Raw genomic sequence first — 13,513 nt, forward strand, 5'->3', positions numbered from 1 at the left:
ATATACTGAAGTTTACCATTTCTTAAAGTTGTTGTAAACCCTCACATTTACAGAGTGAAGTGAACAGCCTCAGATTATACACACAGATGAAACAAATACTCCTGTATAAGTTTTACTTGTATATCTGCTGTCTTCCCCCTTTCTACACCCTTTTAATGGTGCAGCTTGTGTTAAAAATCTTTCTTTGCCAGCAGTACATAGGGAAGGGTGGAGAGACTGCACTTACACCATGTGAGAGCTGATTGGAGAAAACTAACACCTTCCCCCCCATAGGCAGAGGAACAAAGGAACATGCAGAGCTGTATTCTGAATAGATAAGCTCTGTGCTAATCTCCCTCTAAGCTCCACTCCCAACATAATTTTTTTAGTTCAAGTTATCTCATGTGTCAGAGAACTTGTCAGAAGTTACTCATGCTGATAACAGAGGAACGAAGCACCAGAGAGAAACAATGCTTAGAGCTTTGGAGAGTGACGAGTAAACACTACAGGTATATGTGCTTAGTTCAAATTTCCTTATTGGGGTTTACAACCACGTTAAATGTGGTGGCTGCATTTGTTTTCATTTTCCAGGCTAAAACATTCAAGTGCAGTAAAATTCCTGATAATCTTGCCAGAAATGCAGCATCCTTAGATTTTAGATGCAGTTAACTGATATATCAAACAATGTTATACATTTAGCATTTATGATTGTGAACAGGGAAGAATATGAAAGAAAAGGGATAGGGGGTTTCAAGTTCCCCCGGCCCCTTTTCTAATGGGACAGTGGCAGCTAAAGGGTTTCAAGGCTCCCCTTTTTAAAAGTAGGTGAGGGGGGATCCTTGAAACCTGGAAACTGGCCATAGAAGCTTCTAGAAACTTAATGGTCCGCTATATAAAGGGGGTTCCGTCAGTGAATAACTGCCAGTCACCTCAGGAAGTCGTCAGCGGCGGAGCTCCCCTGCCACCCTCCCTGGACCTCCTTGGACTACAATATTTATGTGGTTCGGGTCAGCTTTTCTAATGAATGGGGACAATTTATTATTAAATTTATGATTGTTATACAACTCGAGCTATAAAAGCTGAGATGTTCAGTTTGATATTGGTATTTTTGGTGAAAAAAGTTATTGATGAATTCTGATGGATGAATTATTTATAGAGTTGTTTAATAAGAGTTCATTTGAATATGGTAAACCAATAAATAAGCTGCGGCCGATAAAATAAAATAATTTTATTAATCCAAATATGTTGTCTTGGTGTATTTATTCAATTGATTGTCTGTAGATTATATAATTTGGCTGCTTAGGCCCCTTTCACACTGGGGCAGTGCGGGCGTCGGCAGTAAAGCGCTGCTATTTTTAGCGGCGCTTTACCGTCAATTTAGTGGCAGTATGCGGCCGCTAGCGGGGCGGTTTTACCCCCTGCTAACTGCCGAAAAAGGGTTAAAACCACCCACAAAGTGCCACTGCAGCGGCGCTTTGCCGGCAGTATAGCTGCGCTGCCCCATTGATTTCAATGGGTAGGAGCGGTTTAGGAGTGGTAAATACACCGCTCCTTCACTGCTCCAAAGATGCGGCTGGCAGGACTTTTTTCACCATCCTGCCAGCTCACGCACCGCTCCAGTGTGAAAGCCCTCCGGCTTTCACACTGGAGTGAAAGGGGCCTTTTTTTCAGGCACTACACAGGCGCTATTTTTAGCGCTGTAGCGCCTGAAAACTGCCCCAGTGTGAAAGGGGCCCTACTGTCCCATAATAAACAACAACATAAACGAATGAAAGCAAGACATGTTTGTAGCTCAACCTGGGTGGTAACCACGGCTTTGATCCAAACCAGTAATGGGCATCCACTCCTGAACAGGCCTACAGGACATGTGTTATTTGCAGGATTATCAAGTGGAAAAAAAAAAACACACAGTATGCAGCCAGTTCATCCATAGATCAGTAAGCTTTAGCATATTACATTTTGTTTTGGGGTTTAGCTATGCTTTAACCCATTTGCTGCCACCAACCTATGTCATGTGTTGGCAGCAGCAGGGGGGTGTAAACATTACAAAATCACTGACAGCTTTCAGTTGTAAGCAATCCAGTGGCTGTACAGCCACGACTTAGCTACCATGCACTATCCAGAATCTGGGACACCTCTCCAAGTTTCCTGGGCTCCACTATCCCACCTGTGGGCCTGGGACCTCATGGCAATGCAAGGCTGGCTTAATTGGGGGGGGGGGGGGGGGCACAGTGAACAGTTAATTCACTGATCTCCCCAAGCTAGTAAGAACCCAGAAATGATCAGAATGTAACCACTTCTGGGTTCTGTTAGCTTTAGTGGAGTGCCTAATAGACCTCTGATGTCTAATTAATGAGAACCTGCCAATATACATGTGATATTCCCTATGTAACAGCAATAAAGCCACTATACATGTGCTGTTCCCTATGTTCCCTATTCCCTATATTCCCTAACAGCAATAAAGTTACGTGGGAAAAAGGTATAAAATTAAAGGTACACCCAAGCACTTAAAATTCCCTTCCCAAAAAATGTTGAGCAACAATCCTTGATACTCCTGCTAAAGTATCTGGCTTGGAAAAAACAACTAAAGCTAAAAAAGATTAGAGTACAAATCCTTTAGAAATACGCATGCACAGTTGTAAAAATCTAGGAGTGAATATTCAGCTTCCTGTATAAGCCCAGTCACGATGGGTTCTCTTTAAACAGCTAAAAAATACAGACAATAATTATAGCTCCAGACAAACCACTAAAACACAGATTAAATACATATAGGACATACGGCACACACACACACATTTATAAGACACAACCTTTGTGTTATTAATAAACAAAAAGCTACATTAATTTATGTATTTTAAATCTGCCTGGAGGTTCATATTTAAAATGTGTATGCTGTGACAACAATAAAACTGAAGCTTGAAAGCCTATAACAAATAAAGCAAAAAAAAAATGAAGCAGTTAAACATTATGCCCTAACCTTTAGCATCTCAGACTGCTTCCTTCGTAAAACAAAATTAAATTCCAAGTCAAACAAAACAACTCCAATCCAACTGTGTTAATAATTACTAGTTATGGAAAAAAAATGAATCTGACAAACAGGAGACAGGATGCAAAGAACCAAGTGTGCTTTATTATGTCAACCTTCCAAATATGTCAGCACCAGATTTAATTGGCTCATCTTCAAACCTGCATACTACAATAATCTAGCTGATTGTGACAAGTACACTGGGAGGCAGCCTCTAAATGAAACACTGTTCTCTTAGTCTCTGTCAGTCTGCATGTGGGATTGTAGACGTCTGAACAATTATAATGAGTGAGGAAAAAAGGAGATGCTGTCAGTGTGCCAGTCATCTTTCATCTTTAGAACTTGTATTAACATCTTCAGCATCTATGATCCAAATAAAAATGTGGCATTTTTTTTATGGCAGATGGGCTTACCTATTGGCTTTATTTTTGTATAAACACATTTAAAAGCAAGTAAATAATTAGGCCTAATGATAAATACGCAAACAGTTGGTATTTCAGTACCCCACATTCTCCTTATTTTTTTGCCATTATGGTTTACCTTGCAGCTCAGACTATTATTTTAAAACCAGAATGGTAAACGGCTAGTTAAGAGCTGTGAAAAATTGACAAATACCAAAGGCCCATGACCCCCAAGGATCTAGTTCTGACCTCAGTTCATGAATATTTCCTGCTTTCCTGTCATTACATCAACATAACCATTGTCACTGTGCCTTTATCAGTTAGAAGACTTTTTCATGCTCACAAATGTTTTTAGTCTATATGAAACATTTGTGTGTATGGCAGGCGATTAATACATGTGCTTCATGTTGTTGGAGTTCTCATTTACACTTGCATCCGAGCCTAGTAGATCCTCGCTGCACTCCTGCTCTATGGTAAGTACAGCTATTGCTGACCTCTGTTATTATGTGTGTGCTATACTGTAATAGGATTATATTATTTAAAAACACAGAGTTTTGAAAGCAAGGACAACTTGGTGTGTTTCTCAAATGACAGAGGCAGAGCAAACAGGCAGGACATACATGGAAAGAAACAGAGCAGAACAGTTGGTCATTATCACAACCAAAAACAGATGGATGGACATATCAGGTGATGCAGTTCTAATAGAAATGGCCAGAATTATTATCTGTGATGGCTAATCAAATACAATAAGTTTTTCACAGGCTTCTTTCAGCTTCATTTACCCATGTAGAGAATAATGGAAATTATTAATAACCATACTCTGCTATCATAGAAGCTTAACAAGATAGATAGACCAAGTGCTCCATGAGCTCTGTCAGTCTGTTTGCCATCTTCAAGGTTATACTTTTATTGTAATGTATCATTACTTCTGTCTCTCTGTATATATGCCATGTACATTTAGCTGCACTTTGGTCTTGGGTAGGCTAAATAACAGATCCAGCAGAGTCCCGGGGGGATCTCTTTAAATGGCCAGCACTGGTCCTTCTGGATGTCCTTCATAGTGCATGTATGAAGGTTTGCCCTCTTGCAAATTGCATGATAGACAAGTGTGAAGGGTGCAAGACCCAAAACCTGTTGAACTCTGTGGAAATTGGCAATGGATCTAGTCAGCAGAAAGGGACTTTTTAAACAAATGTAAGAAACATTTAGGGTGGTGGACTCAGCAACCTAAATAGTCAAGGGGCTATAGATTGTAATCCTCGCTGTTTGCCTGCTTTACTAGACATTTACATGAACTTTGAAAACTTTGTTCAGTATCCAACTACTGTATTACTTGAAATATCTGCCAACACTGTGGAGAAAACTTCTTAGTAGCTGAGGAAACCAGCTGGATGAGGGGTGAAAGTTTAAGAGATGTATGGGACTTCTTTTTCATACTTACCTAGGTGGATGCAGCATTGGTCCGATGCTGCATCTGTCTCCCTCTAAAGCCTCATACACACTATCAGACTTTCTGCTGATTTTTGTCTTCAGATTTACCAAAACCATGTAGTACAAGGGCCTGCCTGATTGTATACACATTGAAACTCCAAAGGTTTGACCTCATATTATATGGTTTTGGTAAATCTGAAAGAAAAAAATCAGCAGAAAATCTGATAGTGTGTATGGGGCTTAACACTGAGAACCGTGTGATCCAACACTGATCGCTCAGTTCTCAGGGCTCTGTGAGAAGAGAGCTGGTTACTGCGAGTCACCACTCTCTGCACCCTCCTTACTCACTAGAGTGCTGGGCTGTTGAGGGGGCACGAGAGGCCAGCTCAGGCTCTCAGTGGCTCGCTGAGCAGCTTAGTCAGATGCCGATCCAGGCATGTGGGAGGATCCTGACTCCATTGTGCGATCTTGCTTGAGCCCGGATCAGCTCTGTGATTTCAGCAGACAGCGGACTTCAGCCCGCTGTCTGCTCACAGGAGTGCAGATTGAACTACACTTCTGTGATTCATAGGAGAAGTACAGCCAAACAAGCTTTGACTGTACTTCTCTTTTAATAAAACATATTCAGATGAATGTACCTAATGACTACTAACTATTTCATGACCTGGATAATTTAAAACCTTCACAGAGACATTGGGGGTATTTTACGAAAGGCAAATCCACTTTGCACTTGGAAGTGCAGTCGCTCTAACTCTAAGGGGTAGATCTGAAATAAGTGGAAGCTCTGCTGATTTTATCATCCAATCATGTGCAAGTTAGAATGCTGTTTTTTATTTTACTTGCATGTCCCCCTTGGATCTACAGCAGCTTTACTTCCAAGTGCACTTGCAGTATAAAGTGGATTTTCCTTTAGTAAATAACCCCCATTGTGTTTATAATACCATTGTTCATCATTATTCAAGCTGTATACCTTTTTTAAACCTGCAAGCTTTTGAACCTATAATTGACTTTCCATTACTTTAAAACAGTCTTAAACTGAAACCTATAATTTTATATATTGCTCCTTACCAATCATTGGAAGCGATTGCTTCATTATTTTTGTTTTTTAAGCTTTTTAAGTCTTTTTTCAACTGGTGATCTTGCCAAAAACACCTTCTGTATTAGAGTCCCTTTATTCTGGATGAAGGAGCACAGGGGGCACATTTGGACAGCAGCATTGTCAGTCTGGGGGGAGTGGAGTATTAGATGTACTAGTAGATTTAAGCACACTAACAAAATGAAGCTGAACTCCGGCGTTTAACACTTTATAAGCAGGTACAGCAAACATTTTTTTTCCTTTAGGGATAAAGGTTTTACATAAATAAAACTAATCATTCTATGCACCCCTGCCCGTGTTGGATGGTTTGTCTCATCCCTGTAGCCGATACACCTGCAAGTAAAGTTGTTCTTTTGCAAAAACGACAGACTTACTGGCCAGATCACTATATGAAAATAGAAGAAAAAATGCTTATAAAAGAAAACAAATGCGATCACATCTAAGAATTGGTAAGGAGAAATAAAACAAAGTTGCTTTTGCGTTTAATACCGCCTTAAATTAGTAAATGCAGTACCTATATCACAATCTCAAGTCAGTACTCTGACATACAACCTTATCACGAACCACTGTGCAGCTAAAATAGGTGGATTAATTTGTGCATGTTGCTACTAGATGTCACTTTCTTATTGTTACTAACTATATTATCAATCACAACTCAGGACAATATCTAATGGCAGAGGAGAACATGAAATAAAAAAACAAACAAACCTTGACAGTAGCTCCAGGAAAGAAAAGCCAGTTTCCAGTGTCCATTGGGTCAAGGTTATCTTCTAACACAATCTGCTTATATGCAGCATTGATGATCAGTATGTTGTCAAGCGCCCAGCATGCCTCATACACATCTCCAGCCTGTGTGTTCTCTTGTGTCCATCGAAACCTGACATTTTCACCTTTGGCTTCATTAGGGAGGTAGATAATGTGAATGATTGTGCTAACATTTGCGGGTGCGCTGAAGGAAAAAGATTAAAATATTTCAGATTGTTTCAGTGATCAAGTAAAATGCCCACCAATGAGCAGGTAAGGCATAGAAACTCTACCTCTTATACACTATATCTTCAAATGTAAAATTCTATATTAAAAAATGTAAAGCTGAACTCCAAACAACTACAGTATAAACTGTAGCGGGGGGCCTTGTGCTACTCGGTAAAATGGTGGTTTATGCCAGATTAGGGCTGGGTTCACAATGTTGCGGTTTCCCCATATCCAATTAGCATAACAGGAGATTGTGACTGGCTCTCTATTGAGCCGGTTCACACATCTCCGCAGCGGCTCTGGTGTGAATTGCACAGGGCCCTGTGCATCTTTTGGTCCATTTCAGGTCTGAGTTCAGGCCAAAATTTGGGCTGAATTTGGACCTAAAACTGTGAATGGAATCGCACAGGACTCCTGCTGTGAGCCTCTGCGTTCTCAAGTGTGAACCCAGCCTTAGTTCCCTTTCACACTGAAGCAGTTTTCAGGCGTTTCAGAGCTAAAAATAAAGCTCCTGAAAACTTCCTCTCAAGCCACCCCAGTGTGAAAGCCCGAGTGCTTTCACACTGGGGCTGTGCGCTTGCAGGAAAGGAAAAAAAGACCTGCAAGCAGCATCTTAGGGGCGGTGTAGCAGCAGTGTATGCACCGCTCCCACACCGCCCCTGCCCATTGGAATGAATGGGCACTAAACATGTGCGATTAGTTTTGTACAAATCGAAAATTCGTCCGAATTTCCGGAAGTTCGTACATTCGTAGGAAATCCGAAATACAAATTTTTATGCATACGAATTCTGTACGAAATACGAAATTTAATTTACAAATTTTGGATCCAAATTCATAATGAAAATTCATAATTGTTACGAAAAGTTAACAAACCCCAGGAAGTCAGCACAGCACAATAATGGTGGGAGCCCCTCATAATGATAAATTCATCATAACGAAAATTCGTAATTGTTACAAAAAGTTAACGAAACTAAAGGTCAAAAACCCAGAAAGTCAGCACAGCATAGGGATGGTGGGAGCCCCTCAAAATGACAAATTCATCATAACGAACTTTCGTTATTATAACGTAAATTTTAAGAATCTAACGAAAATTCGTATTTTGTACAAATCTGAATTGAATTTCGGACACGAATTACGAAATACAATTTTTTTTTAATACGGAAAGGAACGAAACATAATACATTTTTTGACAGCGCCCATATCTAATGGGCACTGATTCCGAAGTGCCACATCACGGGCGATTTTAACCCCTTCTTAGGATTAAAAGTGGCACTCTACTGCGAAAAGCAGCACCAAAGTGCCACTATAAGAATGGTAAAGCGACGCTAAAATGAGCGGCGCTTTACCGCTAACACCGGCACTGCCCCAGTATGAAAGTAGCTTTAGACCCCTTTCACACTGGGGCACTTTGCAGTCGCTACAGCGCTAAAAATAGCACCTGCAAAGCGCTTTGAAAGAGCCGCTGCTGTGCGGTGCGCTGGCAGGACTCTAAAAAAAGTCCTGCTAGCAGCATCTTTGGAGCGGTGAAGGAGCGGTGTATACACTGCTCCTTCACTACTCCTGCCCATTGAAATCAATGGGCAGCGCGACTATACCCCCGGCAAAGCTCTGCTGCAGCAGCACTTTGCGGTGGTTTCAACCCTTTCTCGGCCACTAGCAGGGGGGTAAAACAGCCCTGCTGTCGGCCGAATACCGCCACTAAAATGACGGTAAAGCGGCACTAAAAATAGTGCCATTTTACCGCTGACGTGGCTCCCACCCCAGTTTGAAAGGGGCCTTAAGCCCCATACACACTATCAGTTTTTCTGCAGATTTTTGTCTTCAGATTTACCAAAACCATGTAGTGTAAGGGCCTGCTTGATTGCATACAAATTGAAACTCCTAAGGTTTGATCTCATATTATATGGTTTTGGTAAATCTGAAGGAAAAAATCTGCAGAAAATCTGATAGTGTGTATGGGGCTTTAGAGAGTAGCAAGCACACAGATTATTCAGGTGTGTGCTGTCTTCATAATAGAGCCAGAGTTAGAGCTTAGGGCCCCACCCTCCTGAGTGAGGTCCGCGTGTCTGAGATGAGCAGTGTGAGATGCTGCAGTGCATCAAGGTCAGGTTGGGACAGAAGAAGGCCCAAGCCTGAAAGGACAGGAGCAGCCAAGAAGCTGTAGAGAGAGTCCAGGAGGGACAAGTGCAGCTAGGGAGCTACAAGGAACGATGCAGCGCTAAACTACAGTGTCTGCGCATAACCCTGGGATGCATTTGATGGTCAGTGGACCCGGCAGATGTACTCAGAGCAGTAAAGTTACAAGAGAGCCAGGAGGCTGAATGTTATTTCTTTGAAGTGATGAGAACCCCCCTGCGTGGAAAGAGATCTGTATGAACTTTACTTGCTTTTAAATAAAAGTGGGCTGCCACGCCCTTAAAATCCAGTTTTGGACTGGCACAACTCATTGTAAAAGCAAAAACATATGCTGCTGTGCCCACGCAAATAAGAGTAGGAGTCACACCAATTGCATAGGTAGCCTTAGCCTTAGAGGATTTCTCCCCACCCTACCCTGTGACTGAAAAGTTAGAGGAGAAGCAGCAGGTTGATGAGCTTGTTTGTCTGTCACTTTGCTGTTTTCTCTTATGAGCATTTTTTCCATCCACTGCAGAACAACAGACTGGCTCCATGTGCTGTTTCCTACTATTCAGGGACTGCAAGAAGCTGATACTAACAGAAATTGAGGGGCTTGCAAGGGGGGGGGGGTGGTGCTTGAGTATGTTACATGTTACACCCTAAATACGGGTGCAACATGCACCAAAAGTGAACTTAGCTTTCAATTTCTGATGTTTTTATCTTTGCAACGTTCAACTTTAAATGGACAGTCTTATCAAAGCAGCAGTGGGGTTTGCCACAAAAACATTGTTTAATAGATGTTTGAACATCTGCGAAACCAACGATAAAGACTTTTTTTCATATTTATCTAGACATTATTACCATTTTCTTAAAGTAGAACTATGGTGTACCATAAAAAAAATTCTGCAGCACCAGATTGTACGTGCATCTGCTCTTACCATTTTTTCCTTAGTCCTGCTGAAAAATCTCACAAATACCTGTTAATCCTGACAGTGATTTACTCCTTATCCACTTCCGGACTGCCGCATGCCAATGTACGTCTCTACTTTGAGGACGGATATTGTTATGACAGCAGCTAGCTGCCATAACCCCAGTATACCCGTGTTCGTACAAGATAAAAGTGGTCTCTGCAGAGGATTCCTTCACGGCATTGTAAAAATGTCTGCCTGAAAGAAACTATCCCAAATCATGGCTGCAGCTGTGGTCTTGTAATAACCACTTGCTGACAGGAGGTATATTTACATACAGTGGGTAAAATAAGTATTGAACATATCACCATTTCCCATCTTTCTAGGTAAATATATTTCTAAAGATGCTATTGACATTAAATGTTTACCACATATCAGTAACAACCCATGCAATCCATATATACAAAGAAACCAAAACAAATAAGTTCAGAAATGAAGTTATGTGTAATAAAATGGAATGACACAGGGAAAAAGTATTGAACAGGCTAACTGAAATTTTAATTACGACTTCATACAAAATCCTTTGTTGGTAATGACAGCTTCAAGATGCCTCCCGTTTGGAGAAACTAGTCACATGTATTACTCAGGTGTGAGTTTAGCCCACTCTTCCACACAGTCTTCAAACTTTGATGGTTCTGTTTGCCTTAACTTAATTTCTGAACTTATTTGTTTTGGTTTCTTCATATGTATGGACTGCATGGGCTGTTACTGACATACGGTGAACATTTCATATTAATAGCACCTTTAGAAATATATTTACCTAGAAAAACATGTGACGTGTTCAATACTTATTTTACCTGCTGTATATTGGTCAAGTGGTTATAGTAAGAACATTGAAACACAACAAAAAAGTGATCTGTTAAGCATAAAAGATGTTTATACTTTAGGGACAACTTTTCCTGCATTTAGAAAAGCTAAACACAGGATTGCCATTGTGAATGAGGCGAGTATTTATTCTCTACATATGTGAGGAGTGCATTGCTATAGCCCATGTAATAGGATAACTTCTGTCAATTTACATATATTGTATATATGACTTTGCCCATGTGCATGAATTCTTGCTGTATCATTGTAGCAAGTTACCAATCTGCAGTGATTCTCAGAATAGATATCTATTCCCAATGTAGACAGCAAAATCTGATTTTAGCAGCTTTTGCTATATGACGTACTTACTTTTTCAATTTAAAAAAATGCTGTGAAAAAAAGCAGTAAAAGAGCAGTGGAAATATTGAATAATCAGTGAAACTACTGGAAACTACTGGAAACCCCCCACCCCCAAAAATCAAAACATAAAAAAAGAGTTGTGTATTTCTGGAGTACTATTAAGGTATTTTTTACACAGTAATTAAGTAAAATACAATCAAACTACTTATTTATTACAAGGTTTTTATATAAAGCAGTGTTTTACATATATTGTACAGTCAGACAAAAAAATGTGGATTATGCAGAAGTTGTTTTGACGGTGAGTGCAGGGCAAGAAGTAACTGTCATACAGCATAATTTAACACCATTCATTACAGCATCGTTTATGAAATATTTATAATTCATCACCAACATGTAGAAATCAGAGAGAAATTACAGATATCCATGAACACACCTGATTCTCTCAAGGGGAATCCAGCTGGTAGCATTGCTCTTGGTATAAGACACCACAATTCCAGGATCTGAGTAGCTGAATCGACATAAGCCTGACCCTGTAAGTTATAACCATATTAACAAAATGTTATACAGTGACAAAAGCATTTATTATACCTTAACAGCTCCAAATGGCATGTGACCCTTACACACCACACTCATTTTTCCATATGTTAAATTACTAAATCAATAATGAAATGACATTAGAGCAGTTGCGGAAAGTAAGCAGCAGATTTATCCATGCTTTAGATGCCAGAATTGATATAAAAGTGATAAATCACAGATGAGAAGCGTAATGTATTGTAGATTTCCCATGGGAGCAATATGAATTATGCATTCCGTAAAGACATATATGCTACTGGCATATGACCCAAATGTTGCTGATGCAATCATCGATAAACTGCATCTTTAACTATTAAAGCTTAATATATGTACGAAAATCTAGAATTAAGACACTTGATGACACTTTGAAATCAAGTATATTGGAACACAACAATAATAGCAGATGTAACTTGTTTGCTGTCTACTAAGTCACAAGGGTTTTTGTCAAGATGTTGCTTGGATATAACCTAATGCTGACATACTGTATTAGAACAAATGTATAAAGGGCAGATGCTTACACAACACTACAGCAAACAGCACAGAAGATCAGTCTCAAGGAAGGAAATATAGAACATAATTCAAGCAGTAGTTGATTGTTTACAACAAGTAGTGGTGATAAAGAGAACCCAAAAGATGAAATCAGTTCCTCATACTGTACAATGAATCAAATTAAGCAAACTGAACGTATGCCAATAGTTAGTATTGCTCTTAACCTCTATATAAGTGTATATGTGTGTGTGCAATATGTATATATATATATATATATATATATATATATATATATATAATCCTGCATCTGCTTTCACTGTCTTGGTTACACTGACCAAACATCTGCTACCCATTCTCATGCTATACACCCCACTAGGGTTCAAAATTTTAATCATATTCATTTATTTTACTTGGAGGAGTCACATTCAGAACCAATCATCCTCATCCTTAGTTTGTCAAATACATTCATACAGCATGAAAGATGAAACGAAACATGATTGTATACACTAGAATGAATAGACACATAATGAGAGGAAGATTAAGACATCTCCCGCTACTTTAATCAGAAAAATTTTGCATCACTGCAAAATCACCATTAGTTCTGTCAAGCAAAGTGTCCTTTTAGGTTTATTTAGCCTTTATAAGTATCACACATAGATCAGAGAAAAAAAGAACGGAAGTGTTTAGCATGCATTTTGAGATTATACTTTTTTTTTAATATTTTTATTAAACTTTTATTGCACATGCAAGGCACATGTTAATAAGAAAAAAATAAAGTGCAGTGGCCTATTATGCATTAGCGAGGACTAATGAATAGGATTCAAGGTGGCTTCTTGCATGCAGTTATGAAGCAACAATATCCTTACTTAACAGGGCTTGATATCATGAAGTATCGAGCTGGCAAGCTGCTTTAAATAGTAACAGTTACATTTTCAATATGGTTAAAACTATTCCATAATGTACAAACTTTCAAAAACGTTGGGAGCATTGAGTTTAGAAAAGAACATGCTATGGCTGTTAATGTAAGAAAGGGAAAACATTCTTTCATGACTCCAAAAAAGTTGGTCAACTAGTTCACTTGAAATGAGAATTCCTTGTTTTTTGCACCAATGTCAACCCTGGAAATTACATCTGCTAATTATAATTATATAGAGTAGTTGCTGTAAAAAAAAAAGCAGTAATTTAGCTAGGAATTAGAAAAAAATAATTAAATCCACACCTTGAAGCCAAACTTAAGTCAGATATTTAATTAATTAGAACAGTTAAAATATATCTACAGCCAAACCTTTTTAATAGATTT

At 39.3% G+C, this 13,513-nt stretch overlaps 1 protein-coding gene across 4 annotated transcripts in view; it reads right to left on the reverse strand.

Annotated features, from left to right (window-relative positions):
• RELN (reelin) overlaps nucleotides 1-13,513 on the reverse strand; it is a 651,259-nt gene that overhangs the window by 356,543 nt on the left and 281,203 nt on the right. For all 4 annotated transcript variants that reach the window (XM_077471873.1, XM_077471875.1, XM_077471874.1 and 1 more), the window contains exons 9-10: nucleotides 11,585-11,681; nucleotides 6,641-6,881 (exon numbers count right to left, since the gene is read on the reverse strand). In XM_077471873.1, the coding sequence (XP_077327999.1) occupies nucleotides 6,641-6,881; nucleotides 11,585-11,681 (338 nt within the window). The remainder of the gene's footprint in view (nucleotides 1-6,640; nucleotides 6,882-11,584; nucleotides 11,682-13,513) is intronic.

The sequence above is a fragment of the Lithobates pipiens genome, unplaced genomic scaffold, assembly GCF_037356315.1.
Source record: "Lithobates pipiens isolate NorthernLeopardFrog02 unplaced genomic scaffold, aLitPip1_a1.2 Scaffold_8, whole genome shotgun sequence".
Taxonomy (NCBI): Eukaryota; Metazoa; Chordata; class Amphibia; order Anura; family Ranidae; genus Lithobates; species Lithobates pipiens.